The sequence below is a fragment of the Pangasianodon hypophthalmus genome, chromosome 26, assembly GCF_027358585.1.
Source record: "Pangasianodon hypophthalmus isolate fPanHyp1 chromosome 26, fPanHyp1.pri, whole genome shotgun sequence".
NCBI lineage: Eukaryota > Metazoa > Chordata > Actinopteri > Siluriformes > Pangasiidae > Pangasianodon > Pangasianodon hypophthalmus.
In genome coordinates this window covers 10,989,972-11,017,857 of record NC_069735.1, presented here as the reverse complement: position 1 = coordinate 11,017,857, position 27,886 = coordinate 10,989,972, and the positions used below count along the sequence as shown (strand labels likewise).

General features: G+C 37.9%; 1 protein-coding gene across 6 annotated transcripts in view; it reads right to left on the bottom strand.

The window, feature by feature from the left end:
- The window catches only part of pnpla6 (patatin-like phospholipase domain containing 6), a 32,547-nt gene extending 5,053 nt beyond the window's left edge, over positions 1-27,494 (bottom strand). Inside the window, exons 1-29 of one of the 6 annotated variants that reach the window (XM_034299947.2) lie at positions 27,391-27,494; positions 22,182-22,270; positions 19,773-19,826; positions 19,335-19,422; positions 19,022-19,202; positions 18,788-18,928; positions 18,083-18,242; positions 17,521-17,601; positions 17,252-17,380; positions 17,074-17,154; positions 16,522-16,654; positions 15,935-16,009; positions 15,430-15,533; positions 14,780-14,947; positions 14,459-14,536; positions 13,707-13,912; positions 13,262-13,393; positions 13,054-13,177; positions 12,091-12,204; positions 11,936-12,011; positions 11,629-11,778; positions 11,109-11,172; positions 10,386-10,554; positions 10,105-10,287; positions 9,115-9,233; positions 8,790-8,946; positions 8,507-8,623; positions 7,569-7,638; positions 4,547-4,663 (exon numbers count right to left, since the gene is read on the bottom strand). In XM_034299947.2, coding sequence (XP_034155838.1) covers positions 4,547-4,663; positions 7,569-7,638; positions 8,507-8,623; positions 8,790-8,946; positions 9,115-9,233; positions 10,105-10,287; positions 10,386-10,554; positions 11,109-11,172; positions 11,629-11,778; positions 11,936-12,011; positions 12,091-12,204; positions 13,054-13,177; positions 13,262-13,393; positions 13,707-13,912; positions 14,459-14,536; positions 14,780-14,947; positions 15,430-15,533; positions 15,935-16,009; positions 16,522-16,654; positions 17,074-17,154; positions 17,252-17,380; positions 17,521-17,601; positions 18,083-18,242; positions 18,788-18,928; positions 19,022-19,202; positions 19,335-19,422; positions 19,773-19,826; positions 22,182-22,226 — 3,316 coding nt within the window. In that variant the 5' untranslated portion in view covers positions 22,227-22,270; positions 27,391-27,494. The other 5 variants (XM_034299946.2, XM_034299948.2, XM_053229685.1 and 2 more) reach the window with 5 other exon arrangements.
- Between the last annotated feature and the right edge of the window lie 392 nt (positions 27,495-27,886).

Below are 27,886 nucleotides of genomic sequence, written 5' to 3'. Positions count from 1 at the left end.
TGAAATGCACACACAACATGCAACATTGTTTTTTTTCATCTGGTGTGTAACATTTAATTTTGTCTGATATAGCATACTTTTTGTAATAATAATAATAATAATAATCAATCAATCAATCAATTACAATAACATGTTAACTCCTTTTTGATTTTGGCCCAATCATATACCAGACAGAATGACTGAGAATGATAGACACTGGCATGTTGTATGTTTAGAGATTTTTGGAGATTTCTGGAGATTTCAGGTTGCCTCTAAATAGCATATACCTTGTAATGCATTAATACTATCAGCCAAATGGATTACTGTTTTTTCTGCCAAAAATTATCAATTATTATTATTGAAATTATTACAAATTCACAATATACAACAGAATTATATGAACATTTCTGGCAAGCTCAGACTGCAGTGGCAATATTCATTCATTTGTTTCCTTATTTAAACAGCAAAAACACACACACACATATCCACACACACGCACACACACACACACACACACACACACACACGCACACACATTCTACTTACCCACAACCAGACATGGACCGAGTTTCCCGAAACCATGAATGCGCTAATGTCATTATAAAAATCATGAAGCCAATCTGATTTTAAAACTTTCTCTAACAGTTTAGGTGACATTAATGCTAGAGAAGTTTTGCGGGAAACTGGGCCCAGTCCTTTTACAACCCACAACTCATTGGATCAGCAGACCGCCCCATGTCTTTCCAGTGGCCCGGCTAATAGAGGTCATCCCTGCGCAAGGCTCTACTTGCCTGGTAGGTTGTTGATGTAGCCGCCGTCCATGAGCAGGTTGCCATCTTTGGGGTCGCAGAGGGGCGGCAGGTACCCGGAGAGGGTCATGCTCGCCCGCACATAGCGCCACAGAGAGCCTGCCACACGGGGGGAGGGAGGGAGGAGGAATATAGCCTCTTAATAACCTCGGAATAACGACTAATGTCTACGGAAAAGTCCAGGTAACACTGCCAGCGGCGGAGGTTAGCGATGCGCAGCCCAGCGGGGGGAAGGTGCAACGATGGGCACCCCGTGGATGGTGTGTCGGAGCCATGGGTAATCCCACCTCATGTGTGTATGTGTGATTTCTGAGGTTGTGTTAGCAGTTAGACTTTGACTTACAAACACAGACTTCAAACTCTCTCTGCCACACATAATCAACATGGAGTTTATTATTATTATTATTTTTAAATTATGTATTTACACAGGTTTATATAGATATAAGCAGACATTCACATATATGCATATGTACTTTCTTAGATTTATTTTAGAAAGACATTCATAAATGTTCCTAATTTTGACTAATGCTAGTCAGCATGACAGGTTAGGATCCTGACAGACTTCCTAACAGGCTTTTTAAGCCATGTTTATAAATGTTTGCAATCTGACAGGAATTCTGAGGTCATTTTTAAGTCTTCGTCATTGCTGTTAAAAATGATTAGCTACCATTAGATTTGTGATAAAATCTTTGAGATATATTGATAAATGATAAAAGCAGCTAGTGTAAACCAACTTGACAGGATATCTACATTTCTGAGAGGATTTTTTTAAGGTCATATTCATAAATGTTCATAATTTTACTTTCTATGCTAGGATGAGCTAATCTGACAGGAACTCTGAGGTAATTTTAAGTCTTCTTTATTTATTCATTGTATTGTTTATACTTTATTCTTTATTTATTGTTTAAAGGTATTACTAATAACTCTGGCCAGCTAGCTACCAATAGCTAACCTGACAGGATTTTTGAGGAACTTTTTCCAGATATAATCATAAATGTTATAATCATCACCGCTAATGCTAGCCAGCTGACTAAAGTAAGCTAACCTGGTAGGATTTCACAGGCAATTATCTTCATAAATGATTGTAACCTCTACTGTTTACACAAGCCACTAAATATTAACAAACCTGACAGAATTTCTGAGGGAATTTTAAAATCATATTCATAATCTTATTTCCTGTCTAGCTAACATAAGCTAATTTGACCAGATTTCTGAGGGAAATATTAAGATATACCACAGCGGTGTTGAATTCTCAGTTCTGACTGGTCAGGTTTTAACTAATTTTCTATATTAGCCAAAACAACAATTCCAGATGATATATTAATGCACAATTCCAGTTTATATTAATGCACTCACTTTAGTATGTTATAATTTCTATGTACACTCGGACACTTTTGAAAAAGTCCATAAATGGAGTTTTATTGAGTTTTTTGTAAGGCTTAATAAGGTAAGGTAAAGCTTTTAATTAACTGTAACTATAAACAGACAAAAAAGTTAATGAATATACCATTGTTAGCAGGACTAACTGAGAGGAATAAAACACTTTGGGATGTGCTGTTACTTGTTCATCATCTTCACTACTATACTAGATCGCAAGCTAACATTAGCTAACCTGACAGGATATCTGAGAAAACCTTACGTCTTACAGTAACCATTTTGATATCCACATGCCTAGTGAAAAATATTTGAAGAGTGAATCTCAGTTTATATATGAGGTCTGCGTATATCTATATTTATATTCATACTCTATACAGTTTTATATTCACTTATATTTAGTAGCCATGTAGACAATGTTTTGCATCTGCACACTATTATTCCAGCAGAGAGCTTTGAGGAGCCAGAGTTTTCCAGTCAGTCTCTGTGAACATGTCAGGTTCAGCCAGCCAGTCTCGGCCTGCAGTGCTGAGCTCGACCAGCAGGGTGCAGGAGAGCTGTGGTGGCAACATGGGTTGGAAGGAGAGATGAGGCACCATAGAGAAAGAGAATTACAGAGACAGGTTTGATCTGATCAGAGTGAATATAAAGGGCAAAACATGCGCCATGTGACAGAGCCAAAATGACTCTCATATAAGTAGAAGGGCTGTGAGGTGTGAACTGCATCTGTTAAGTAGCCATACATTTGAGGAAACATTTCTTTTCTGCTGTGGAGGGTTCAGAGTGCATCGTATAAGAACTAAATGACCACATCAGCTACAGTGTAAAAGCAATAAAACTGGCCATGGAAACTCAACCAAGCAAACAACAGAGTTGCACAAGACAAACATGAGCTTACAGAGAGGAAGCATACGGCAGAAGCTGCAAGATAAGCAGAATTAGATGCATCCAAGCAAAGAAAGGACAAACATCAGCATTCTTAATGGTAGACAGGAACAGGGAACAAATAAAACAACAACCAGGGGTTCCCACGGACCCAGCTATACTTCACAAAGTTCATATTAGTTATTACTGGGCTGCCACCTTTTTTGTACATAACCACTACAAGTCACGACATAACCAGATGTGATGACCTGTCTAAACTTTTAATAGGCTCTGAGAAACCTAAATGAAACCTTCAGCCCACACTGCAACACTACTCCCAAATATAAATTATGTTTACAGTTCATTGTTTAAAAAATGGTCCAAATTTGCCTACCTCAATTTGTCTCAAAGTCAAAGCCTAAATTTAAAGACCACACTTTTTTCCATATTGGATGCTTAATTGCTTGACATGGACGTTCCATAAATATTTGTTTAGAAATCAGAAATCTTCATCAAGAAATTTAATATTAGTGAATAAGCAAATTGGAAACACCCTCAAACTTAAAGCACTTTTCCTTTGGTAAAAGCAGTGTAATAACACACAAGATTTGCATATTGAAATATGACTGGCTCTTATATTTTATGACATATCACTTGCATGTCTTCTTCAATACCAAATCAGAGATTTTATGCTCTTTCTGTTTCATTAAAAATTACACCAAAACCACTGCAGTGACAAATTTTGAACTTTGACCAGTGTGTACACTCACACTAATCATAACAACATAACATTTCTGAGAGAGTCTAGGGTGACTTTAGACATGTAGCCAGCTATCATTAGCTAAGAGCACTTAGAATATGAAAGAACATATTTTATGCAAAATATATATTTTCTTCAAACTTCCCTTGTATGTCAATATTAACAATATGCATCAAATCCTTTAAGGCTTGCTTTTAGTATGCTTGTTACAATCACAGGCAGAAGCGCAAAGCTTGCAGGTTAGGTGTAATGCATGCACACATACCATGTATAGTGGTGTACGTGGTAAAGAATGAACTACATCTCTTTTTTATTAGTGCGAATTTAGGCAGGATGATGCAGTTCTTGCTTATGGAAACTTACAGGGGTTACCAAAATCTGTTTTTAAATTTAGTATTAAAGGAATGGCTTGACGAGAAATGCTCTTATGGACATACGGCAAAATGATGTGATGAGCGTTAGCTTTCATTCACTTGATTCATCTGTTAACATCTTTGTTCTAACCATTCCTTGAAAACCACAAGCACTAATATCACTGAGTCACTCGCTTCCACTCCATCTCATGTTGGACGCTTAAATCTTTCCTTCCAAGCCATGGGTTCCCAATGTCCACCTGGTCAATACTGGGTTAGTACCAAAAACGAGGAGAGGGTGAGTGAGCGGTCGCCATAGAGGTTGTGGGTTGTTTTTTTCAGGGGTTCTTGTTTAGAGGAAGTTGGTGTGGGATTTTCAGGATGGGAGGGGGGGTATTATCGCTGACCTGGGACATTGTTTACATAGCAACCATCCACGAGGAGGTGGCCATCCTTGGGATCGCAGAGAGGAGGTAAATAGGGGGTGTAGGAGGCACTGGCTCTAACATAGCGCCACACACAGCCTGGCAAAAATGAAGATGGAGAGGGAATCAAAACCAAACTGCATTCAGTCAACAGAGAGAGTGAGAGAGAGAGAGAGAAACCATAACAAAAAGAGGAATAAGAAGAGTGAAGCAGAGAGAGACACAAAGATAAGAACAGACATGCAATGAAATACAGGGGAATTGAGGTATCAAATGTAGGATAAATATAGTGTAGAACTGATAAAAGGATGAAATAAAATGAATGGATAGACAGGTCATAGGCAAACAAGTGAGAAAAACAGCTCAAAAACTGCTAAAAGTGATTTCTCCATAATCCATAAATCACTGCTTAAGCTAAGATTCCCAAAAATTACTTTTAAAATCTAAAATTTCAACAACAACAAAAAATTAACAGATTTTTAACTATTTTCTAAAGAAGTCTTCATTACTATCTTAACAAAGGTGTACATCTGTTGTATATGTGAAAATACTGCAGGTGTTAGCACACAGCAATGTATTACAGATGATAGTCAAATCAAGTCAAATGGGAAGGAGGGATGGAAAAAGAGAGAGAGAAAGAAAGAAAAAAAAAAGAAAGAAAGAAAGAAAGAAAGAAAAAGAAAGAGGAAGTAAAGGGAGAGAGAGACAGAGAGAGGTAAAGCAAGCCCACTGCACATACTGACCAAAATGTAAAACATAGTAATGCTTTCTCTTAAAGGAATACTCCAGGGTTTTCCCTGCTCTAGTACTTATTCAGTATTTACATTATTTTAGTGTATGTGTGATTACCAAGAATATTGACATGATTCGCTCCTAGAAAAAAAAAAAAAAAGACCCAAAACTCTCTATGTCTAAGGGCAGTTGCTGAATTCTAAAAACTTCCACAAATTCTTGGAAATTAAGTTTTAAATCTGTAATTGTAATTCAGCCTTTCAGAGATGGGACTACTTTTAGCCATAGAATTAATCCTTATGCGTTACCAACATGGTCAACCTAGCTCAAAATAAACACACAAGTGCCTCAGGGTTTGTCTACTCGTGCATGGATTCCACAAAACCTTCTGGAAAGCTTAATGACTGGAATGAATTTTTACTGTATAACTCCCGTGTGTAAATGTTGGATAAAGCTACATGAGAAAAAGTTTGGTAAGACTTTCTCTCATGTCTGTCCTATTCTAAGATCTTTATACACATGTTGCAGTTTTCTAGTTTTGTATAAACTTCTATTATAAGAGAGTAAACAAATTTTCTGTTCTTTTCTCAGTAGAAGGAAACGTGATGAAATTCTTGTCCATGGTAATGTCTCATTTTGCAAACGACAGATGCAAAGGATAGAGACTAGGTTAGAAAATGCTGGAGTATCCTTAATTAATTAACTTTAAAATGTTCTTTATTATTACTGCAACCTACATCACACAATTAAAACATACCTTAATTTGAAACTATGAGACTTTAACAAAGAATAAATTACACCATCAGTGTGCTCATTACAGCTCCTACTTAGAATTTGTCACGCTAATTTTATAACTGTATTGGGTCAACAAGGCCAAAAAGGAAATAATGCACCAATGGACTTCAACACCTGGACGATGACCGTGCCCCGATAATAGACGAGTCCAACCCGACCCACATTGCAAGGCCAAAAGTGCACTGCAGAGACTGTTCACAAGATTTGAGAACCTTTAAACTTCAGCCCTTGACTCCATCTGTCGGTGGTCATGTCTTGGGATTAGTGCTTTGTGAGCAAAGCTACCATAGCAGACTACCGCTATAAAAGCAGGTCCAAAAGTGATGTGTCACGAGGACACAACAGGGGACAGCTTTCTCTACAACCCTACTAGCAAAAGAAGCACTAATGCAACCTCTACAACTAATGATGGCTAATTAACAGATGTGACAATGCTATGTAAATTAACATATTGAGGATAATAGCTTGGGTATGGTGAACACCTGATGAAAGCACATGGGTAAAATGGATGAAACTGGGTGAAAAATGGATATGTAATGAGCTAGAAAATTATGGATGGAATGAAATGACAAAAAAAAATAGGAAGGAGAGAAAGAGAAGGAAAGACAGAAGGAAAAGTTTTTGGATTTATATTAGTCATGCCAAGCATGTCATGCAGCCCCATAAACCAGAGAGGAAAAACTAGTGAGAATGAATGACCATGTACAATCCCCAAATCCACTGCGTCATGGCACAAAGCTTAAAAATCACATTTAAACTGCATTTTAAAAGGGTTTTATCACCTTTTATCCACTCCGATTAACAATTTATTAGGTGAAATAATGAAACACAATAAAATCTTTAACATTAAGGTTACGATGTTTGTAACTGGATTTGGGAATATAGCAGTGGTCCATCATCCCAAGATTATAAAGCAGTTAGTAGGTAGAATCAAGGCACTCATTGCATTAATATTTCAGTAAGATGGATGGGAAGATAAGCATGAAGGAATGACCATTCTCCAGATCTCAGAGTGTAATAACAGCACTTTCAATATCTTTACTTAAACCCCCCTGAAGGCAAATAATACAGTCTAAGAACATGCAGCATCGACCCTTCTTATATTAAATATGATTTTAAGTAGCTGCAAGGCATTAATAATGTACACAACATTTATTTAGAAATACAACAATCATTATTTCTAATTAATGTCTGATTTTCTATCTTTAACACATTCAGACAGATTATTTTATTAGACAGTTACTGCTGTACCTTCAGTTAGTTATTGGAATAAAAGTGAAACACATTAATTAATTCATTAATTCCTATAAAATGCAGAACTTGTGGGTTCTGAAAACGTGTGTAGTTCATTTACAGGTAATACTGAACCTTGTGGGATTTCATGTTCTGTTTTGACACTCACTGTATTATTACTAATACAAAGCTACGACATGACTGACAGGTGAAACAGAAAGCCTAAAGCTCGGTCTCAACTCACCATCTTTATGTACCCGCATTGAAGATGCTGTAATGTCAGTGGTCACGTTAAAATAAGGCAGCCACAAGTCCTGCAAATTCAAATAATGCATAAATATGAAATGAAAAGAGATCATGGAATTCATATTAGCCAAATAACAACAACTTAAACTAATTAATACATTTCTGATGTTGAATTCTGGTGAGAAAGTGATAATTAACTTTCTATAACAGCATGGCTCTGACAGTCATATTGAAATTAAATTACATGTTTATGACTGATTGTATTTAAGTTTATTGCCGTACCAGCTTCAGTGGCTATTTCATACAGATATTAATCAAACATTCAATAAACTTCAACCTTAAAAAAAAAAAATACAAACAATTCTGTGCAATGTGACAAATTCTTTAAAAATTTTTTGGTTTTTTTTCACCATTGGGCTGCCTTAGGTCTTTGCACTTTGTAATTCCTCAGTAACATGATAAAATGTACTTATTTACTTCAAAAGAAAGAAAAAGAGATGCTGGTGAGAGACTGACTGTTTATAGCCGCCATAACATAAGTGATAAGAGGAACTAACAACAGTTACAACAGTTCTACAACTTTAAGTTGAAGTTTAACTAAAAATGGATAAAATACGATAAAGGTACAATGTGTTGTAAATAAAAATGTAAAATCATGTCTAAATAGACTCCACCAACAAAGAACGTGGAGGAAAACTTGTCTATATACAAAACCAGAATCATAAACAAGCAATTTTCCCCACAAATTTGCATGGTAGTTAAATAGTGGAAGAAAATGATTGACATTAACAAACTATCGAGTTTTTCAGGAAACATTCTTCTCATTAGAAAAGTCGATCACGATCGATGCTAGGTTGAAGTGACTAAAAACGGTCACAAAAGAGTAATAAAAAGAAAGAACAGTTCAGCAAAAGATAATATTTTTCGATGTCTCACCTCAATTTGCTTCTCTTCAAACACGTTGGAAATGCTGGTGTTGAAGGCGGAGCCAGAGAACATGGAGGTGATGGGATAGGTTAGATCTAGTACAGTTTTAAACACGGAGTTCATCGCCTGTGGATGCAGGAAACATGTTAATAATGTTAACAAAACGGAGAACAAATGGCCATTATCTTGGTGCGTCTTGCTCATTTTCAGCACAGAAGACACATTATAAAGCTGATTTTGTGCTAATTTCCCTTCCTCACACTACCTCTTAAGGGAAATACAGACGCTATACCTTTGACCACTCTCTCGCTCGCTGCTTCACACGAACAGCACTCCTCTCCTCTGCATACAGTGCACCGATGAAAGAGCCGATAGACGTCCCACCCACTAAATCGATAGGAATCCCCGCCTCCTCCATGGCTTTGATCACGCCCACATGCGAGCAGCCCCTATGATAATACGCAGTTGTGACCAACAGATTCAGAACAACAAAACTAGTGATTAGAAGTGTAATGTCCAATACACATGCACATTTGTTTACTCTGGAGCTGCTCATGATCCACATGGGATTATAGGAAAAGAAAGAGGCTCACAAAAACTACTGTGATACTACTCACCTAGCTCCTCCTCCTCCTAGTACCAGAGCAATGCTGTTTCCTGTGAGCACTCGGGCCAGACGGGAAAAATCACTGTGTCTGTCTGCCGTCTTCTCAAAGACTTTCTCATACATCTCCCTCTGTGACACACACACACACACACACAAAATTCAGCTTGTACAGATTACAGACATTCTGGCATGCATGTATACCTGTTGGTGATAACACCAGAGGTTCGTCAAGAACACAGCAGAACCTGGACTATATCTTATAACACTACAGAATGGCTGTGAATTTGGAAATTGCATTTCAATTACTTAAATTCTAATTATTTCAACTGAAATTAGCAGTAGTGCTACACGATGCGTTCCCATCACATAAACCATGAAAGGCAAAAATGGTCTCGCTTTAAGTAAAAAAGTGATGAGGAAATTAGATAATTTTATCTTAAACTTCATTCATTTTCTGATAACTAATATAGCCAGATCACTAATCTAATGTAGCCTAATACTTATATACCAAAAATGTAACCAGATTGTACATTAGGTGAAATGAAATCTATGCAAAAAATCTTTTTATTCTTTTTAATCAATTTATTGAATTATTAGTGAGGTGAGTAAGTTGTTAACAAGTCACAGTTATATCGCCTTTAGAAAAAATTTTTTTAATAACATTTATATAAAATAAAAAAAAAACATTTTTTTATAAATTATAAAATTCATAAATAATTTATAATGAGCCTTCTTCTTAGATCATGGGAAAAGGTCAATTGGCCAAAAGTTTAATAAAAGAAGAACATGGGATCTTAAACTTTCCAATGTAGATTTTTCTCTTAAATATATAAATATTATGAAATTATTATGAAATTTCCAACACCAAAATTCGCCCCCACATTTGTCACATTCTGCAACAAAAAAGTGGAGCCACTGTGCAATTATTCATAAATTCCTGGTTAATTCTTGGCTTTTTAAAATGATTTACATAACTAGTACTTTTGGGAAAGTCCATTACCAGTCTGGTGGGACTCCTGCGTGAGAACACTCTCCTTGGGCATTTGAGATGGAGATGACCAGAACACCAGCTACGCATGTTCAGCCACTCCACAGTTCTGGAGGGACCTGGGCCGTCTTCACGGTGCAGCAGGACCAACTGCTTCAGAGCCCGCACTGCCGTGTTCTCCAACATCTGCTCCAGCTGTGAAGAACAAGAACATCAGACCAGGAGTAAGAACCGGATGTGCACGCCATCCAGTTTAGTGTATGGGTATGTAGAAATGTGGTCACACTACACACCTGGCCAAGAGTGGGCTCCTGGTCCCCGAGACCGACAATAAGGATGCAGTCTGATTGCCTGATGCAGCGCTGGGTCCAGGGGGTCATACTGCTGTCTGTCTGATACAGAACTATACGATTGATGTCCTCTTGCTGAGCCAACCAGCCTGATAACCTGTACTCATGAATGCTGGGAAAGAGATAGACAGAGATGCAGATAAAGAAAATTCATGTCTTAGGTCTGTCTTAAAAACATTTATACAGTGCTGTTGAAATCTCACTTCTGATTGGTCAGAAGGTGTTGATTAATTTTCTATAACAACAGCTCTCATAGTAGTGCTGGCTGCAAGTCAAAGCACAGGTTTATATTAATGTGCTTATGCTGGACTTGCATGGCAGATGCTCCAAAATAATCTTAGACTAATAAGAAATGTATTAAAAAGTCATTGTTATTTAAAAAGCAAAGCATATATTTTTGATATGGTGAAGCTTTCTTGTTGCACAGACACTAAATGGATAAAAATATGATGCGAGTTTTGTTAATAAATAGAAAATGTAATAATTGGTAAATTGCTGTGATATAAGAGGAATAAAACCCTTTGGGACATACTGTTATAGGAAAATAATCAATTTTGGTGTGACAACACATCCCACCACCCCACCATTGATTTTTTTCCTATAACAGCCTGCCCTGTTGTGTTTTACTACTTACTGTCTCTTGATCATGTCTAATCTGTCTCTTACCTATCCAAAGCAGAGGCTCCAAGTCTCTCTCTGATAATATCACTCGTCAGCAGCAAAGTGGGTCCTAAAAAAAGCATGATGCATATTGTAATCAAGGTCCAAGGAAATAAATATCCAATTGTCTAAAAATCTCTGAAAAATCAACATGAATATAGCAAAAATGTATGTTTATCATTGTATGACAAAGAGATAGATAGTGCTTTTTCCCATGGTTTGTAAAAAGAGAACACATTTTGGGTATGTCATTCTCAATTCCACAAAGTATTAATTCTATATATTTTTCTGTGAAACACAACTTATGTATTCAATATTTAATATACAAATTGGCGTTGCTTAATAAAACTTAAATAGCATGTTTAATAGCCTTGATCCTGAATGATCTAGCCTGAATCCAAGTCCAAGTCGTGAGCATATAGAGTCAGAGTCATGGAAACTGTCACCTGAGTCCATGTCCTGGACAAAGGTATGAGCTAGTCATGTATTAATACTAGTAAGCATTCGAAAGCTAAGCAGTTGTTACCTATGGCACTGAGAGCGTGACTGAGCTCCAGGTTAAAGGCATTGATTGGCACTTCGTCGCAAACAGGAAGTACAGCCACAGTGGAGAGGTTGCTGGCTGGGTTGGTGACATCAGGGCTGGATGCCATGCTGGGTAAACCCAGAGCTGAGCCTGCAGAGATACAGGATTCACACAAATACAGAACTGTGCAACCCTTGTGGACATTTTTTGTAAGGACAATAATAAGAAGAAATGGTTCTTGGTTTCCTGCTACAGTATGTACTAATTTTAGTATTTAGAGGTTAGCATGATGAAGGTGTGTATTGACCTGAGAAAGGTCCACGGGGCTGTTGAAGGTTTCCTAGAATCTTCTGGCCCAACAAATGGATCAGCCGAGTAACAACCTACATACACACATAAATATATTAATCAATTCAGATCACATTAATGATTAGAGTTATATGGGAGGTTTGTGTGCTGTACCTGAGGATAACGTCTCTTAATGTTGTTTAGGGTTCCTTCTGGAAGTTTGACCAGTTCTGTGTCTCGGACTGCGTGAACCGTCGTTGCCCGCGGCTGCCTGGTCAAAGCCTCTACCTGAAAATCAGATACACAGAAGCTGAAAAAAAAAACAAATCCAAACATGACCCATAACATGAATGGAGATAATGTTTTTGGTCATAAGATAGAAACATTCAGCATTTCTCTAGCCATCACTTCAAGATAAAAGATCTCAATCCTTGATCAGTTTTGGCTAAATGCTTTTATATTAAGCTGGTTTTAGACTGCAATTTCAGCTGTCTTCTAAGATTATTATTTGTCACACTGTATGAGGTGATGTCAATAAAATCTTTGCTGAATTCTATGACAACCTCTGTTCTCCATGTAGTATAATACCGTGAAGATTCCTCTAATGACAAAGCCGTGATTAAAGAAAATTACTACGTTCTGCTTATGTCATCAGTCGGCTGGCATAAACAGAGGTATTCTTCAACGTGAGCTTGAGGATTTAGGATATCTTTTTCTGTCCATTACCTTGTTTCGGTTACATTTCACCATTGCCTGCTGTTGGTTTTTAGATGAGCGTCACAGCCTTGATCACACTCTGAGATTTTCTAAAATTTTGGACACTGCCAGAACTAACACTATCACAATGGCACTAAATTGGCCGCCAGTGAGCATATCACATTGTGCATTGTAAGACCACCAATCACAAACAACGTTATTTTTTTGTTAACGATGTGCGACTTTTATCTGCGAAAGCAAAATCAGGCCAAAAAAAAACCAGTACAATCTAAACCTAACAGTTTAGAGTTTATAAGTGAAGTAAGTACACCAAAAGACAAGAGACAAGAGCCAATGCAAAACTTTCAAATTCAAACGCAAGGCAATTGTAGGAGGTAAGAGAGTTTGGCTAAATCTACTTTTTTTAATTAAAGAACTCACCACTCCGATGAGATCTCCTCTACCATACTCCCCTACCAGCTCCTTCTTTCCATTCGCCTTCCGGATGACGGAGCGCAGACGACCATTCAGCACGATGTAGGTGCAATCTGACTGATCGTCCTGCCTAAAGAAAAAGAAAACACATACGGTGTAAAAAATTCAGCTCAGCTTAATTCAGGACATATTTCTAAACTCAGTACTGAAGCACCTGTAGAGAGCGCGTCCAGCCTCCACAGCCATCCAGTCTATGGCGAAGTCCATCTGCCTTACAAATGGAGACATGCGGATGGCCACAGTGTGAGCTGCACTCAGGACCACACTGGGCTGCTCCCTCATGATCCTACACAGAGACATCGAGAACAAGTGCTACAATAAAAGTGTTCTTCCTGTTTCCCACTGAGGCAGAATTCCAATCTATAAACCTTTATCTAAATCTAAAGAATCCCTGAGGAACATTGTTTCTAAGAGTGTACGTTAAATCTTCTAATCTTCTAATCATTAAATCTTCTGGAGACTCCTTCCAAAAATCCATATCAACAAACACACTTTTTTTTTAAAAGAAAATTAATCAACACCTTCTGACCAGTCGGAATCAAAAATTCAACAGTGTTGGGCTATAAGTGAAAACTCATACTGTACTGTATCTGACTCACTCATAGAAATCAGATTTGGAGATCTTGAGGAAGGTGCAGTCACGGAGTGCGCGGACGGTGAAGATGAGCGGCTCTCCGGTCAGCACTGCCAGCTGACCCACCATCTCACCCGGCTGCGTCACAAACAGGCACACGTCCTCCTGCTTGTCAATCATACGCTGATACACGTGCAGACAGCCGGACAATACGAAATGAAGACTCACATCCTGACAGAGAGGAAAAATGAGACACTGTTATTCTCGCACTCATTTACTCATTCATTTTCTCCGATACAATTTCTCTAGACTTACAAGAGTGCTTACATATGTAGTGCACACATATATACGTACAAGAAAAAAACAACAACAACAAAAAACATATATTTGGGTTTAAATGAACCAGTAGGGACCACTTTAGGCTGACTTTTGTGATGTTTGGTTACTGAGCTAAAGTGAAATTGCACAATGACTGGGTACGTAATTATAAAATTATTATTATTATAAATTAAGTTAATAAAATTGTAATTACATTATTATTATTATCTTCTTGGTAAATAATTACAGCATTATTTATACTCTGTTCACCCACACATCCATGATAATTATAGAAAGTAAAATTAACATGTTCATCTTACATATGATAAGATTAATAAGATGCATAAGTACTATGTTCAAACCAACTGTTTTGGTGGTTCATAGAATTTTAACAGGACTTAAGGCTTAAGGCTATGATATGCATGAGAAAGATGGAAGGATGTGGAGGAGTAGGTGTACCTGGTCTCCCTGTCTGGCCAAGACGGCACCTGCTTTGGCATGATGCAAGGTCACTCGTCCATTCAGCAGTGCAGGGTCCTGATAAACGACACAGAAGAACGAAGGATGAAAAAATGAGTGTGGGCGCGGAGTGAACAGTAGTCGACCTCGAAATTGAGCAACAAAACAGAAAACCGAACAAATGTTATACTGTGAGTAAGTGAAACTGGAAATTATGTGGGCTATTGAATGTGGCTTAACACTGTGACATCTGTGTGTGTGTGTGTGTGTGTGTGTGCGCGCTGATCCCTATCCTACAGCAGTACATATACATCTCTATACCTCGATTTTCATTAGTTTCAGGAACTCTTTCTGAGCCTCCTCGAACAGGGTGGCGTTGGGTCGTCCTGGCAACGGGCCGTAAATGTTGTCTGTGCCCACTTCCTCCTCAGGGTAGAGGTACACACCCGACGGCACCTCATCTACTGTTACCCTTCTCTCTCGCTGGTCCTGACGCATACAAACACATCACTCATCAGAAATGCAGATAAACATCTCTTTATTTAACATGAATTCTGATAAAACTAATATCTCTAAGCACTTATTCAAAATATGCAGTATTTATGATTCATAAACATGCTTCTTTTAAGGACGTTCAAAGACCCTTAGAGACTGCTTTTACTTTTTAAAGAGTACACATTTGCAAAAACAATGGTAGTGTTGGATGTGAGCTGTGTGTGGGTGTGTATAAGTGGGAGTGTGATGCTGAGGGATAAATATGTTTCGAATGTATTCTATAATGACTGTAAGTGCTTCTCAACAACAACAAAAAAAGAATGTGCTCTAGGTTTTCCTATTATATGTACATATTAAAACAACACATTCAAATACTTCAAACTCTGTAGCCCTGCACTGTGTTGTTTTTACTGCAGTGACTAAGCCATTTGCAGTGTCAAAAAAAATCAGTGTGTGTGTGTGTTTGTGTGTCTAACCCGCGTAAATGGGGGTGCTGCAGGTGTTCCATCCTCGGCAGACACAGAAATGCGGCCCCTCTCGTATGCCATGTCGAAATCTGAACGCAGGCTCTTTTGCATACCTGCAAACCCAACACACACACACACACACACACACAGACATAAATGGTCACAGTTTTATAAAACATGCTTTATTTCTCCAATGACTACAATATGTACACATGGTAATATTCTTAATATTCTTATTACATCTGAAGGAGTGAATTGTGAGACTCAAAACATAGTTTAATATCACATGACTCCTGTCATTTATTTGTTGCAATATTGTTGTTATCAGTTTTGGTGCTAGCGGTTGCTTCTGACTATCACACAGCAAATGACAGACTATTCCTGATTTTGCAATACAACAAGATACATGCCTCACTTCAGACACACCTGCACATAAATATGCTTAAAAACGCATTCAAAACACACACACACACACACACACACACACACAATCACACGCTGAGAACACACTCACCAGCAATGTCCACAGGCATGGAGATAGCCCTGCTCAGGGTCGGGATGGTGTTGCCTTCCTTCCCATGATCCACTGCTTAAATTCACATCCAAGAAAAAGCTTTTTATTTAAATTTAAGCTTTATTATTTAACTACTGAATTAGGACAAATGGCTCGATGTTGATGCAGACCCAAGGTTAACTTGGTCTAATTTGGTCACGTGTAAGCCAGTTTTTTCTTGTTTTCACCTAGATGATATTATCATAGACAGAATTGTGCTGATGTAACAGAGGGTGTGACATTTGAATTCTGCCAGCACAGTGCTGAGATCATTCTGCTCAAATTATTTTGTCTCTTTCTACTTTCGAAACACTTAGGCTTAGTGTGCTTTTACAGGAAAGTAATCCCCAGTCATAAGTAGTAATACTACTACTACTAGGTTTACTGCAACAGCAGTCATGGAATGCCTTCCTTGATTTTACACAGCAGTTAAACTCATAACGGAATGAACGAACTTTTGGGTTGTGTTAGAGGTAAATAAACACTGTGTGCTTTGACATGTCCTGTCCCTTTATCCAGTTCTCTACATCTTTGGTTTGCATTCTTACCGGTGGTGTCTCGGACGGCGGCTTCCCGCTGGTCCTCTGGCACAGTGAGGCTGCTGAAGCGTTTGCTGTGGCGTACGGGGCTCGTGCGGCTGGCATGCGGAGAGAGCACGGGCAGCCGCAATGGCTGCGTCTCCTGTGAAAACAACATCCACAAACAACTTTAATCATGGCAATCTTTGGACTTTAATATAATCAACTGCAATATTGATGAACTTGGCAAAAAGTAGAATTGTCTGTTTTGTTTTGTTTTTTATTATTATTTTAAAAATTATATTCAAAATGTACATTTGATATAATGTACTATGTGAAAGAAAAGACTGCTGTCTGTTGCTTTAAAATTATAAAATGATATAAAACCATTTTGTTCCTAAACTGGCCGCATTATTTTGAGAAATAATCATGATTTCAATATTTCATATTTCAGTGAAATGTATTCAAATGTTTTCACTATATAATGTCTTCTGGATAATTGATACTGCATACAAGATAATATTTTATAGTAGATATATCTATTTGTGTGTGTGTGTGTGTGTGTGTGTGTGTGTGTCTTACATGGCAGAAGAGCTCATTCGTGAGGCCTAGGTAGTTGTGTAAAGCCAGGACAGTCACTCTCTGCAGCCTCACCATGATGATCTACAGAAAGAAAAAGACCATCTACTTTAACATCCATATGTATAACATTAGTATTAAGAAGTTTATGTAAGTAAAATAAATCAGAACACACACAGACCTGCACCACACGCACTAAACTCTCTGGATATTTCTCAAAGATGGACAGAAAAGCCTCAACAGGCAGACGCAGGACTGTGGACACCTCTGCAGCTCTGGCAGATACCGTCCGATACGGCCTCTGGTGACCCTGTAACACACACACACACGCACACACAGAAACTATTACCTACTAAACAAAGATTTTTTATATGAAATACCTTGTCTCATTTGCATACAATATTTGCATACCAAATACATAACAAATATGGAGCTGTGAGTGTGGCTTACTGTGATGACATCAAGAATGCTCAGTAGACTATGAACCGAATCTCCTGGAAACACCTCTTTCACCACTCCATCCTTCCCATCCTTCAGCAAGAGAGAGAGAGAGAGAGAGAGAGAGAGAGAGAGAGAGAGACACTCACATAAAAATCCTTCTTTAATTCTCAAGATTATGATTAAATGAATACTCCAGTGCTTTTCAACCTAATCTCAAATGTCAAAAATCTTGTAATCCATGGTAGTCACACATGAGCCACAGATGCAGTAGATAGAAATGGGAGTATTCCTTTAATACATCCAAACAGCAACAAAACCCCACAGTAGGTCAATGGCAAGGGTCTCACTACACATGTAAACCTGTTCTGATAACAAAACCACTGATACCAACAGCTAGAGAGATATCATTAGTATTATATACATTGATATACATACACAGCCACACACAATGTTAGAAATATTAACCTTATACACAAACACACGACAATGAGTGTGAAGGAGCCTGGGGAAGCAAGACACCTACTTATACACACACACACACACACACACACACACACACACACACACACACCTGTCCAGTAAGACAGAGCTCCAGTTTGCCGTCCTGTACTACGTAGATGCTGCTGTCTGGCTGTCCGGGTCGGAAGACATACTCGCCCTGCTGGAACTGCAGGAACACCATGTGCTTACACAGCTCCAGAAACAATGGCTTCTCAAAGTGGCCCAATACACTACACACACACACACACACACACACACACACACAGACACAATACAGAGACACATTTGATTTTGCATTTACATCAAGTAATTTCAAAAACTGCTCTCATTATAAAGCATATTTGACTTTCAAGATAACAATCACAACTGTCAAAGTGGAAAATTGCCCCAATGCCAACATTTCAATATCACCCTTCTCTGATTACAACCACGCCCCCTAGTATGCCCCCAGTGATTGGACAATGATTGCATTTCAGGGGGGAAACGTCTATGACACACTGCTGAAAGCGATATACAATGCAACCTGGAATTACATTCACTTCTAACACAAATTCTTGTGTTTTTTTATTGTTTTTCACTGAAGAGCTCAAGCAACACAGGAGCAACGTGATAGTTTTGCTATTAGTGTGATATTTTTTCTGCATGTCATGACCAATAGCATTTGTTTTTTGTATTTTACATTTGAATATGATCGCTTTTAGTTCCGGCATGGAATCTTCATCATACAGGAGAGCTGTGTCACTGTTTATGACTGAAGTAGAAAGCACTTATTTACCGCACGTTCTTTAGCATGTAGAGCACTTCGGATGGTAGGTGTGAGTTGGCGACATCAAACTCAGTGAGATCAGCCTCTAGCACTGAGGGAGGAGGTTCCTTCATCTGCAGGGTGGGCACCTCCTTCTTAAAGCGCAAGATCCTGAAAGAATGAGAGAGAGAGAGAGAGCAAAATGATGACGAATTTCCCTGATAACATCACCAAACAGCTCTGTTATTATTACTCTAAGTTTACTTTTTGGCAATATTGAGCATCTTCTGTTTCTTCTTTAGTCGTGGACGGGAGGAAGAGGACGATGACGTTCCGACTAAAGACGAGGTGGACTGAGAGACTTTCCTCATGATCTTCCTGCCATAGAATAAAACTTTGTCTCTTTTGCGGAAGCGGTATTTGGGGGCTTCTTGAGCTGCAAGGTCTGCAAAAGCACAAAAGCACAGAAGCGCAAAAGCCAGAAGATTACATCAGACGTCATTAGAAATCACTATAGAACATAAAAAGCAGATTGGAGTATTCTAGATAACGGGGAACTTCTGTTTCAGACACTCACTCCGAAGGTGGATCCTGCGCATCACAAAGAAGATGAAGGTGGCGATGAGGACTATGGAGATGCCAGCACCAAGCACTATTCCCACCATCTTAGAAAATAAAGAAAATAAAGATCAGGGTAAAAGAGTCATGAACAGAGAGTGGAGAAATCTGTATAGGTTACCACTGCAACGTTAAAGAATTTGGATAAAGACTTATGGAAGCATATGGAAAATTCCTGAAAACTATATAACCTATACTACAAAAAACTATACTACCTATACTTTAAAAATAGTGTAGTATATTTCTAGGTAAATATCAGCCACTGTTCTAGCAATATCATTATCTCCACTGGTAACATTAATCATGTAATTATTTTGGATCCAGTAAATCATTCCACCTTTACTACAGATGTTCACATTTGTTCCTCAATAACTTATGTAATCAGATATATACTAACCATGCTGGTCTGAAGCTGGTCCTCCACAAACGTCTTTAGATTTCCAAATCCCTCCTGCAGAAAAAAGAATATAGTTATAATATATAATTTTGGAAAATAATGATAAATATGCAGTAGTTCCAGCTGCAAGGCTGATATTAATGCACTTAATTCTGATATACAATATATGCATTTGTGACAATTTACACAGATACATGTATAGGCAAACACTCCATATAATCTAAGGATAATGATAAAATGTATAATTGTTGATATGGTGAAGCGTTCTGTAAGGATAAATTTAACATTTATGGAAGGAGTTTCCAGTGTCATGTCATCACGTCAGTGGACAGTGCTTTGTGGTTTCTCGGTAACACGACGTTCCACAACATTAAATTGTAACTATAGATGGATAAAAAGTTTGACAAGTCATTCTTCACTTAATAAACAAAAAATAGTAATTGTTGGCAAATTGCTGTGGTATATGAGGAATAAAACAATCAGGATGCACTGTTAGAAGAAAACTTAGAGGTGGTAACAGTAACTGCACTTCACCACCCTGTCCTTGAACATCATAACTGTTTCTCCTCCATCCTCTTCCACATTCTCTCCATAATATATTTAACCATTTCTGCTCAGCCCTCAATCCTTTCACAGGCTCCTACGCACGCATTCCTGCCCTTATCTTTCCATCTGTCATTCTTTTCTTTCATAAACAACTCTCCATACATTGCTAACAGAAATATGAACTAGTTACATATTTTAGTTTTGCTTTCCAGAGCCAATTTTGGTGCAAGAATGCAAACTTGAAAGCAAAAGTGACTGACTTTATTCCGGCATGCATCAGCATATTGCATATGAGAAATAACATGGAGACGGAGGTGAGAAAATAAGAGACAATGATAATACGAAAAAATAGAGAAGTGGAGAACGAGCAGTGAAATTCAAGCTTACATACTCATTTCATAAGTGTGTAAACTCCGATGAAATTTCAGCCATGTGAGTTTTCTTCCTAATGACATGCACTCAAGACATCTTATTATATTAATCATACCCATATTTGCCTTCTGCGTGTTTCAATTCACCATCAATCTCGTTCACTCTGCCATGTTGTCATGTTATACCAGTTGCACTGAATTGTGCAAGAGGAAGAGGCCCGAGAACAGATAAGCATGGTTATCTTGCGACACTTGGGCTGCTCCTCTTCCTGTATCTACTTTGTAACATAAACTATTAAATAAGGACATCAGCAATGAAAGGACATTTGGTAGAACGCAGTCCTGTGGTCATGCGATCACATCTCCACCAATCAGCTTTCAGAAAGCAGCAAATCAAACAAAATGATAAAAGGTGTGACTGGATGAAGAAAAGAAAGAACATCTGTTAGTACAAGGAGTAGAGGAGTAATCAGAAGGTCAGATGGAGGGAACGATGACAGCTGGTCAGCAAGTGAGAGGACAGGATTCAAATGAAAGGATTTTTTTGGGAAATGCAAAGCCATGCAGGTGTAAAAGGATTATGTGAATTCCATTTACTTAAAGGAATATGATGCATGAGGGAGGAGTGAACTGTGTGTTTGAACAGATATCTGGTGTAAAACTGTACACAGATTAGGAGTATGAAAATGAATCAAAACCTCGAAAGACAAATCATAATTGTACTTTTACACAGGCTTACACATTTATATTTCTGTTCTAATTTAAAAATACAGTACTGAACTAGGGCTGTTGAAATTGCTTTATGTGAAATGCTTAAAGGATGTTTGCAATTGCAACTGGCCAAGAAGTTTTTGAGAAACAAGCAACCAAAAACAGAACATGGGATTTTAAACATTCAGGGGTTTTGTATTTGAATATGTAAATATAATGAAAATGTAATTTAAATAGTATATGAACAGTGACATTCAGTCTAACAGCTGTAACGGAAATATTCTCAGTCTAGTGTTTTATATTACTATGACAGTAATGGTCATACTGGAAAAATGACACCATATGCTACAGTAATCAATACAGAAGCGCTGTGAAAAACATTGAAGTGCTATGTCATTAGTCCGACTTAATATCTTATTATTTTGGTATAACAGATATTGTGTAGTTATTTCAACTTGGTGTCTCGTTTTTCAAGATAATGTGTTATTATTTTGACAAAATATCTTGTTATTTTGACTTAATAACTTGTTATTTAGACTGAACAACTCAATGTTTCAAGATATGTCTTTATTTCAACTTAATATCTCATTTTTTCAAGATAGTGTCTCATTATTTTGACAAAATATCTTGTTATTTTAAGACAGTAGTTTGTTATTTTTACTGAATATCTCATTATTTCGAGTGTGTCATTTTGACAAAATATCTTATTACTTTGAGAGTGTGTCAATGTTTTGACTTAATATGTCATCATTTCAACTTAACAACATTATTTCATGCTCACCGGTGGTGGGTCTTGGGACTCTGGTCCCGAGGTGCTCTGTCCCATTTTAACAGTGGCACTGCACAGAACTGGTCCATGAACAACTAGCACTGCAAGATACACACCCGGTAAGGCACGGGGCATCATGCAACATGCCATCACATGCAAATCAGCCACATACATGCACAGTCTCAATTTTGCACTCAATATCTGTGTAAATAGTACTTACTGTTACCTATCACCCCAACTCCATATGTAGCCCTGTATCTACACATCACATCTGTTCTCTTCCTGTCCATTTATAACTCTACCAGCTAAGGTACGCTGCCGACACCGTGATGGTCGAGGCAAAACGTCTGTGATTTTGTCTTATGTTTTGGATTATTGCTTTGCTGCAGGACAAACTCACTTTTTATTTTTGACATTTAAGAATTCTACTGAAATAGCTTTACCTATTTTCCATTTAAAAAAAAAAAACATCGGGTTGCAAACTTTTGCCCTTGAATGTGGATGGTGTCGTGGGTCCCAATTCCTATATTTATCTCTAGAGTCAGGACCTGTGTACCCTGTCCCCGGACTGATGGGTGATCCAGCAGAACTACAGACTACAAAGTTTGTCAGGATTAACATGGCTGAACCTGATTTACTGCTCCAGATAGTATTTTACCTTGAACATTTGTCTCAACATGGAGCAAAAAGCCAGGCAGACACTCCTGAAAAAAGCTATTTTGAAAATAGCACTTTAGTACAGCAAGCCCAGTTTCAAGAGAAGTTCCAAGCAGGCAGATTAACCTACAACCAACAATTTACCTTTTACAGAGTCTGAAACCCAATCTAGGCTGACGCCAATTGCAGCAGATCTCAAAGGTATACTCATGGACAGGTGGTCGCTTCTCCAGAACCTCTGTCTCTTGAAGGCAGCTGCACGTACTCCAGTGATGGTAAAACACTGATGTATGGCATAGACTCTTTGCCCTGACGAGTCTGTTTCCTGTTTAGCTCTCTTGATCTGGTATTGCAACACACTTATTCTTTACCCTTCATCCCTCTACATTCACCATCACTCAGTCATTGCCAGTGACATATCTACCACACCTCTATGTTTGACTGAAGCATATGTTTGACATTTCCTGCATTTTCCTTCTGAACTTCGAAGCAAATCACTTCAGCTCAATTGCTGGCTGGCATTGGTGCTCAAATTACAACCCATTAACAATATCTCCACATTACAGTACATAACTGTAGACTGCATTCAGTGTCTGAGGACACCAGCTTAACACAATATAAATCACTTTTTAAAACAATAAATCAATTACAGTGACCTCAGTGAAGAACTACACTCATTATATCTTCATGGCAGAAGCTTTTATACAAAGTGAAGTAGAAAACAACCCAAGCATGAACGTTTTAAAGGATCTGACAGTCACTGCAAAAAAAAAGTTTTAACCAAGTCACCAGAAACAAGGGCAAGATAGTTGTAGGAATAAAAAAGGGCTTACGTCAAGGCTTAAACAAAAAGTCTTTCCGTACTGCGCAATGCAAGAGAACTTTTGGAAAACTGGAACTGGGATTTTTCCATTAGCCAGTACCAAACATTCTAGCTGTATAGTTTTTCATACCTGCTCAACAAGGTATGATTGAGGTATCATTAACTGTACAGCTGGAACATTTGGTACTGGCCATTGGAAGTATCATTTTACAAGCTGGCTATCCAAACAACCAATCAAAGGAACCATAATAATCCAAGCACTTCTTCCATGCTGGTCTTAATAACGTTGCTTCAAACCAAAAAGATGATGTAATCTCTTTTTCTGTCACCACTGTGTAGTTTCTCGTGTCCTGTTGGTGAGAAATGAACTAGAATCCAAGTACCATTGGATCCTGGTTGGAACAGTTCCTGTTTTTTTGAATGTGCAATGAGAAAATGCACAAACATGGGGGCTAATATTTAGTAACAGACACTAGTCACAAAGCAGTGAGTCAAATTATGAGTGATACAAAGAAAGCTAACTCAGAATAATAATAGTAATAAAATATTAATAGCAGTAATCAAGTAAAGCTCACATACATGTAATAAGAAATTTCTGTGACAGTATCTATCATTGAAAGTGGTATACAAATAATTTTGAATCAAATATTTATATAATCACATATATAATATGTGTATAATAGTATATATATATATGTGTATGTTCACAGATTTTACTAGTTAGCTAGCTAACATGAGTTAACCTGACACGGTTTCTGAGAGAACTTTTAAACCATATTCATAGATTTTCATAATCTTCACTGCTAGCCCTGGGAAACTAGCTAACATGCTAACCTGACAGAATTAATAACAGGGTTTTTTTTTGTTTTTGTTTTTTTTTTTTTACATTAAATGTTGACAATCTTCACTGCTAACATTATCTAGCTAACATGAGCTAACTTGACATGATCTCTGACAGGATTTTTAAATCTTCATAAATATTCATAATCTTCACTTCAATTGTCAAGCTAGCTAACATGAGCTAACTTGACAGAATTTATGAAACGGGTGACAAACTGAAAAAGAAAACAGATGTAGATTAGTAGTGTGTGTGCATGTCTTGGCAAAACAGATATAAGGTCAGCTCCAGAACTATTGGCACCCTTGATAAAGATTAGTTAAAAATGTCTTGAGGTTAAGCAGCTTGATCTTACACTGAGAACATGAGCAAAATTTTAATTCTAATTAAAAAAAAAAAAAAAAAACTTATCAATTAATATATCTTTATAAACCAAAACCACATGTCACAATTATTGGCACACCTGTGTTTGGTACTTTGCACAACATCTCTTTTCCAACATTACAACACTGATTTGTCTATAACACATCATGAGAGTTCAGAGCGAATACAGAGCAGGCCAGGAGGTTATGAATAACACCAGCCCTCTGTTTTAACAACAAACAGGGTGTGCTTCATTCTCAGAAAGGATACAAAGCTTTAAACTTTTCATTTGATGATGAATAAAGCTGTGAATGTGATGGTAGCACACCTTCTGACAGCCTGACCTCTTTACAAGCCCAACAAGTGGTTAATAAAAGATTTGATTTGAATCTGAATCCTTCCATTTGATAACACAACAAGCAGTGCATTCCAGGAAAGCAGCCTCATTGGCTGAAATCACATAGTGCATCATTTCACGTAACTATATCCAGCTCCAACCTGCCTGTCTACTGCTCACATTATATTCCTGTACTGTTTTGTTTATTCTGATTACGAATGTAAGGGCAGGTTTATACTTCTTCACTAAAGCATGTATATTTGCATACTGATACTTAGTACTGACCCATGCAAGACTCACACAGGGGCGGGGCTGGGAGAAGTGACCAATCAGCGACAGCTCCCAAGATCTTTATTATTCACCTTTATAAAGCAATATTTCATTGAAAAATCAAGCAAAATCTTTTTTCATATAATCTGCTTCGAACCAGGCCTGGTTATTAAGTAATGCTACACAGACTTGCCAGTGTGATTTAGGACAAAGTGTGATTTATTGTAATCTATTAAAATTAAGAAAACCCTCACTGTATAGCTGAGTATTGTAACATCATGGAGCGGCCATCTTGGACAACAAAAATCACTTCATTTCTTTAGCAGACTTTGTTATAGATTCGCCCTTAGACTCATTCTCCAACTCCAACTTGTAAATACAGACCAATAATGTTAATTTACCTAATCCTTTATTTAAAAATAGGATTATATAGCTTAACACTGTAGTTTGAAACAAGTATGAAAATTTAGGAATGGCTGAGATAGAGTTCTAGTTCATGTTCATTTGCTTACTGACTCTTAGAAGGGGTTTTATGGGAAAGCACAGCTATCCACTCTTGTCTGTGGCTCATCGCTTTCTATGGAGAAAAATCTGAAAAATCCCAAACTCTCCCAAATCTAGTCATCTTTAATATTGAATAGCATGGTATCAATGAATTAGAACCTTCATCAAAAAAACGTTTATGATAATATAATAATGATAAAATTACTGGCACTGTGGGTAGCGTTGCTACCTCACAGCTCCAGGGTTCCCGGTTTGATCCTGAGCTTGGGCTACAGTATGTGTGGAGTTTCACGCTCTCATGTGGTGGACTGACTACACCAAACTGCTCCTAGGCTTGAATGTGGGTGTGTCAGTATTTGTGTGCATGACTCCGTGCGATGAACTGGTGTCCCATCCTGGGTGTATTCCCGCCTCCACCCTGTGTTTGTAGGATAGGCTCTGGGATATGCTGTGGAGCCATTATTCAAATTCTGTTGAAAGATGTTGCAACAGCAAAAGTAAACCAAAATAAAATGATGTACAGGGAATGAGTTGAGAATGGAAAAATCCACTCTGTGGTGTCATATCCGGGCTCGTGACCCGTGCCAGGATTGACTCCTACCTCATCTCAGACTGTTGAACTAACACCATCAATGTGGTAAAACATGAGCACAGTAGGAGTGTGTGTGCGGCACTGCGGGTGTGTGTGTGTTTGGTGTGTGTGTGATGTGTTTTTCCTGCGCCACTGCGCTATTTGCGGCAGAATGATGCGGATCAGCACCAGTAACCTTTGACCTGCTGTTAGCTAGACAGCTATGCTAAGCATGCAAAACTGTTTTTTATCAGCAGATAACACCATAACAACACCCCGGAGTGTGTACATAACATTTTAGTAATACATTTTAATACATCCGGTAACATCACAAGTTAACAAGAGCACGCGCGATGAAAGATTTCAGCTGGCTAAAATCTTAGCTTTTCATTAATTCAATCTATTATCTATAAAATAAACCGGAATAGCAATTTAAAAATAACCCCGTTCTTTATTTAAATTATATTTTTTAAAGTGTAAATAAAAGTGTACATGAACGTACACAGCCTTTTCTGTTTATATCAGATGTTAGCTTGCCCGGGCATCATCAGTAGTCCACCGAATCCTAAACAGCTCGCTCTTACACACACAGTGCACTATATAGGGCATACAAGCCAGTATTTCACATCCCTCAGCAGTGCACTAGTACACACAATACGACCTGTTTGGAATACAGCCATTGTCATGCACATACACAGCTTTCTCCAACGATCAACAAGATACAGCTTGTAATAATTTAGAGTAAAATCTACTTATTTAGAGTCAGTAAAGCGCTAATTATTAATGTATAGCTGTCATACGCGCTAGATAGTTAATAAACAGTGTAATAGTGGAGAATGTTAGGTTTTTTTACCCTACCTGAACCTCGCGTCCCCTTCTGTCAAACAACAATTCAATACCGGAAACGTCCACATGCAAGACTCCTCCCACATAGGGGCGGGACTGGGAGAAGTGACCAATCAGCGACAGCTCCCGCGACCCTAACCAATCATTATTATCCACTTTTATAAAGTAAGGTTTCATTGAATAATCAAGCGTATAAAATTTAGCCCAAGTGTAGTTCATCAATTTAGGCATTTTTGGTGTCTGGAGTTATCTTACAGTGGAGCTATGAAGCTAAAGCAACTAACAAGAAGCAGAAGTTTATCTCACTCAAAATACCCCCCCAACACACCCATGTGTATACATATATATATATATATATATATATATATATATATATATATATATATATATACAAAGTGTGATTTATTGTAATCTATTAAAATGAAGAAAACCCTCACTGTATAGCTGAGTATTATAACATGGAGCAGCCATGTTGGGCAACCAAAATCACTTCATTTCTTTAGCAGTT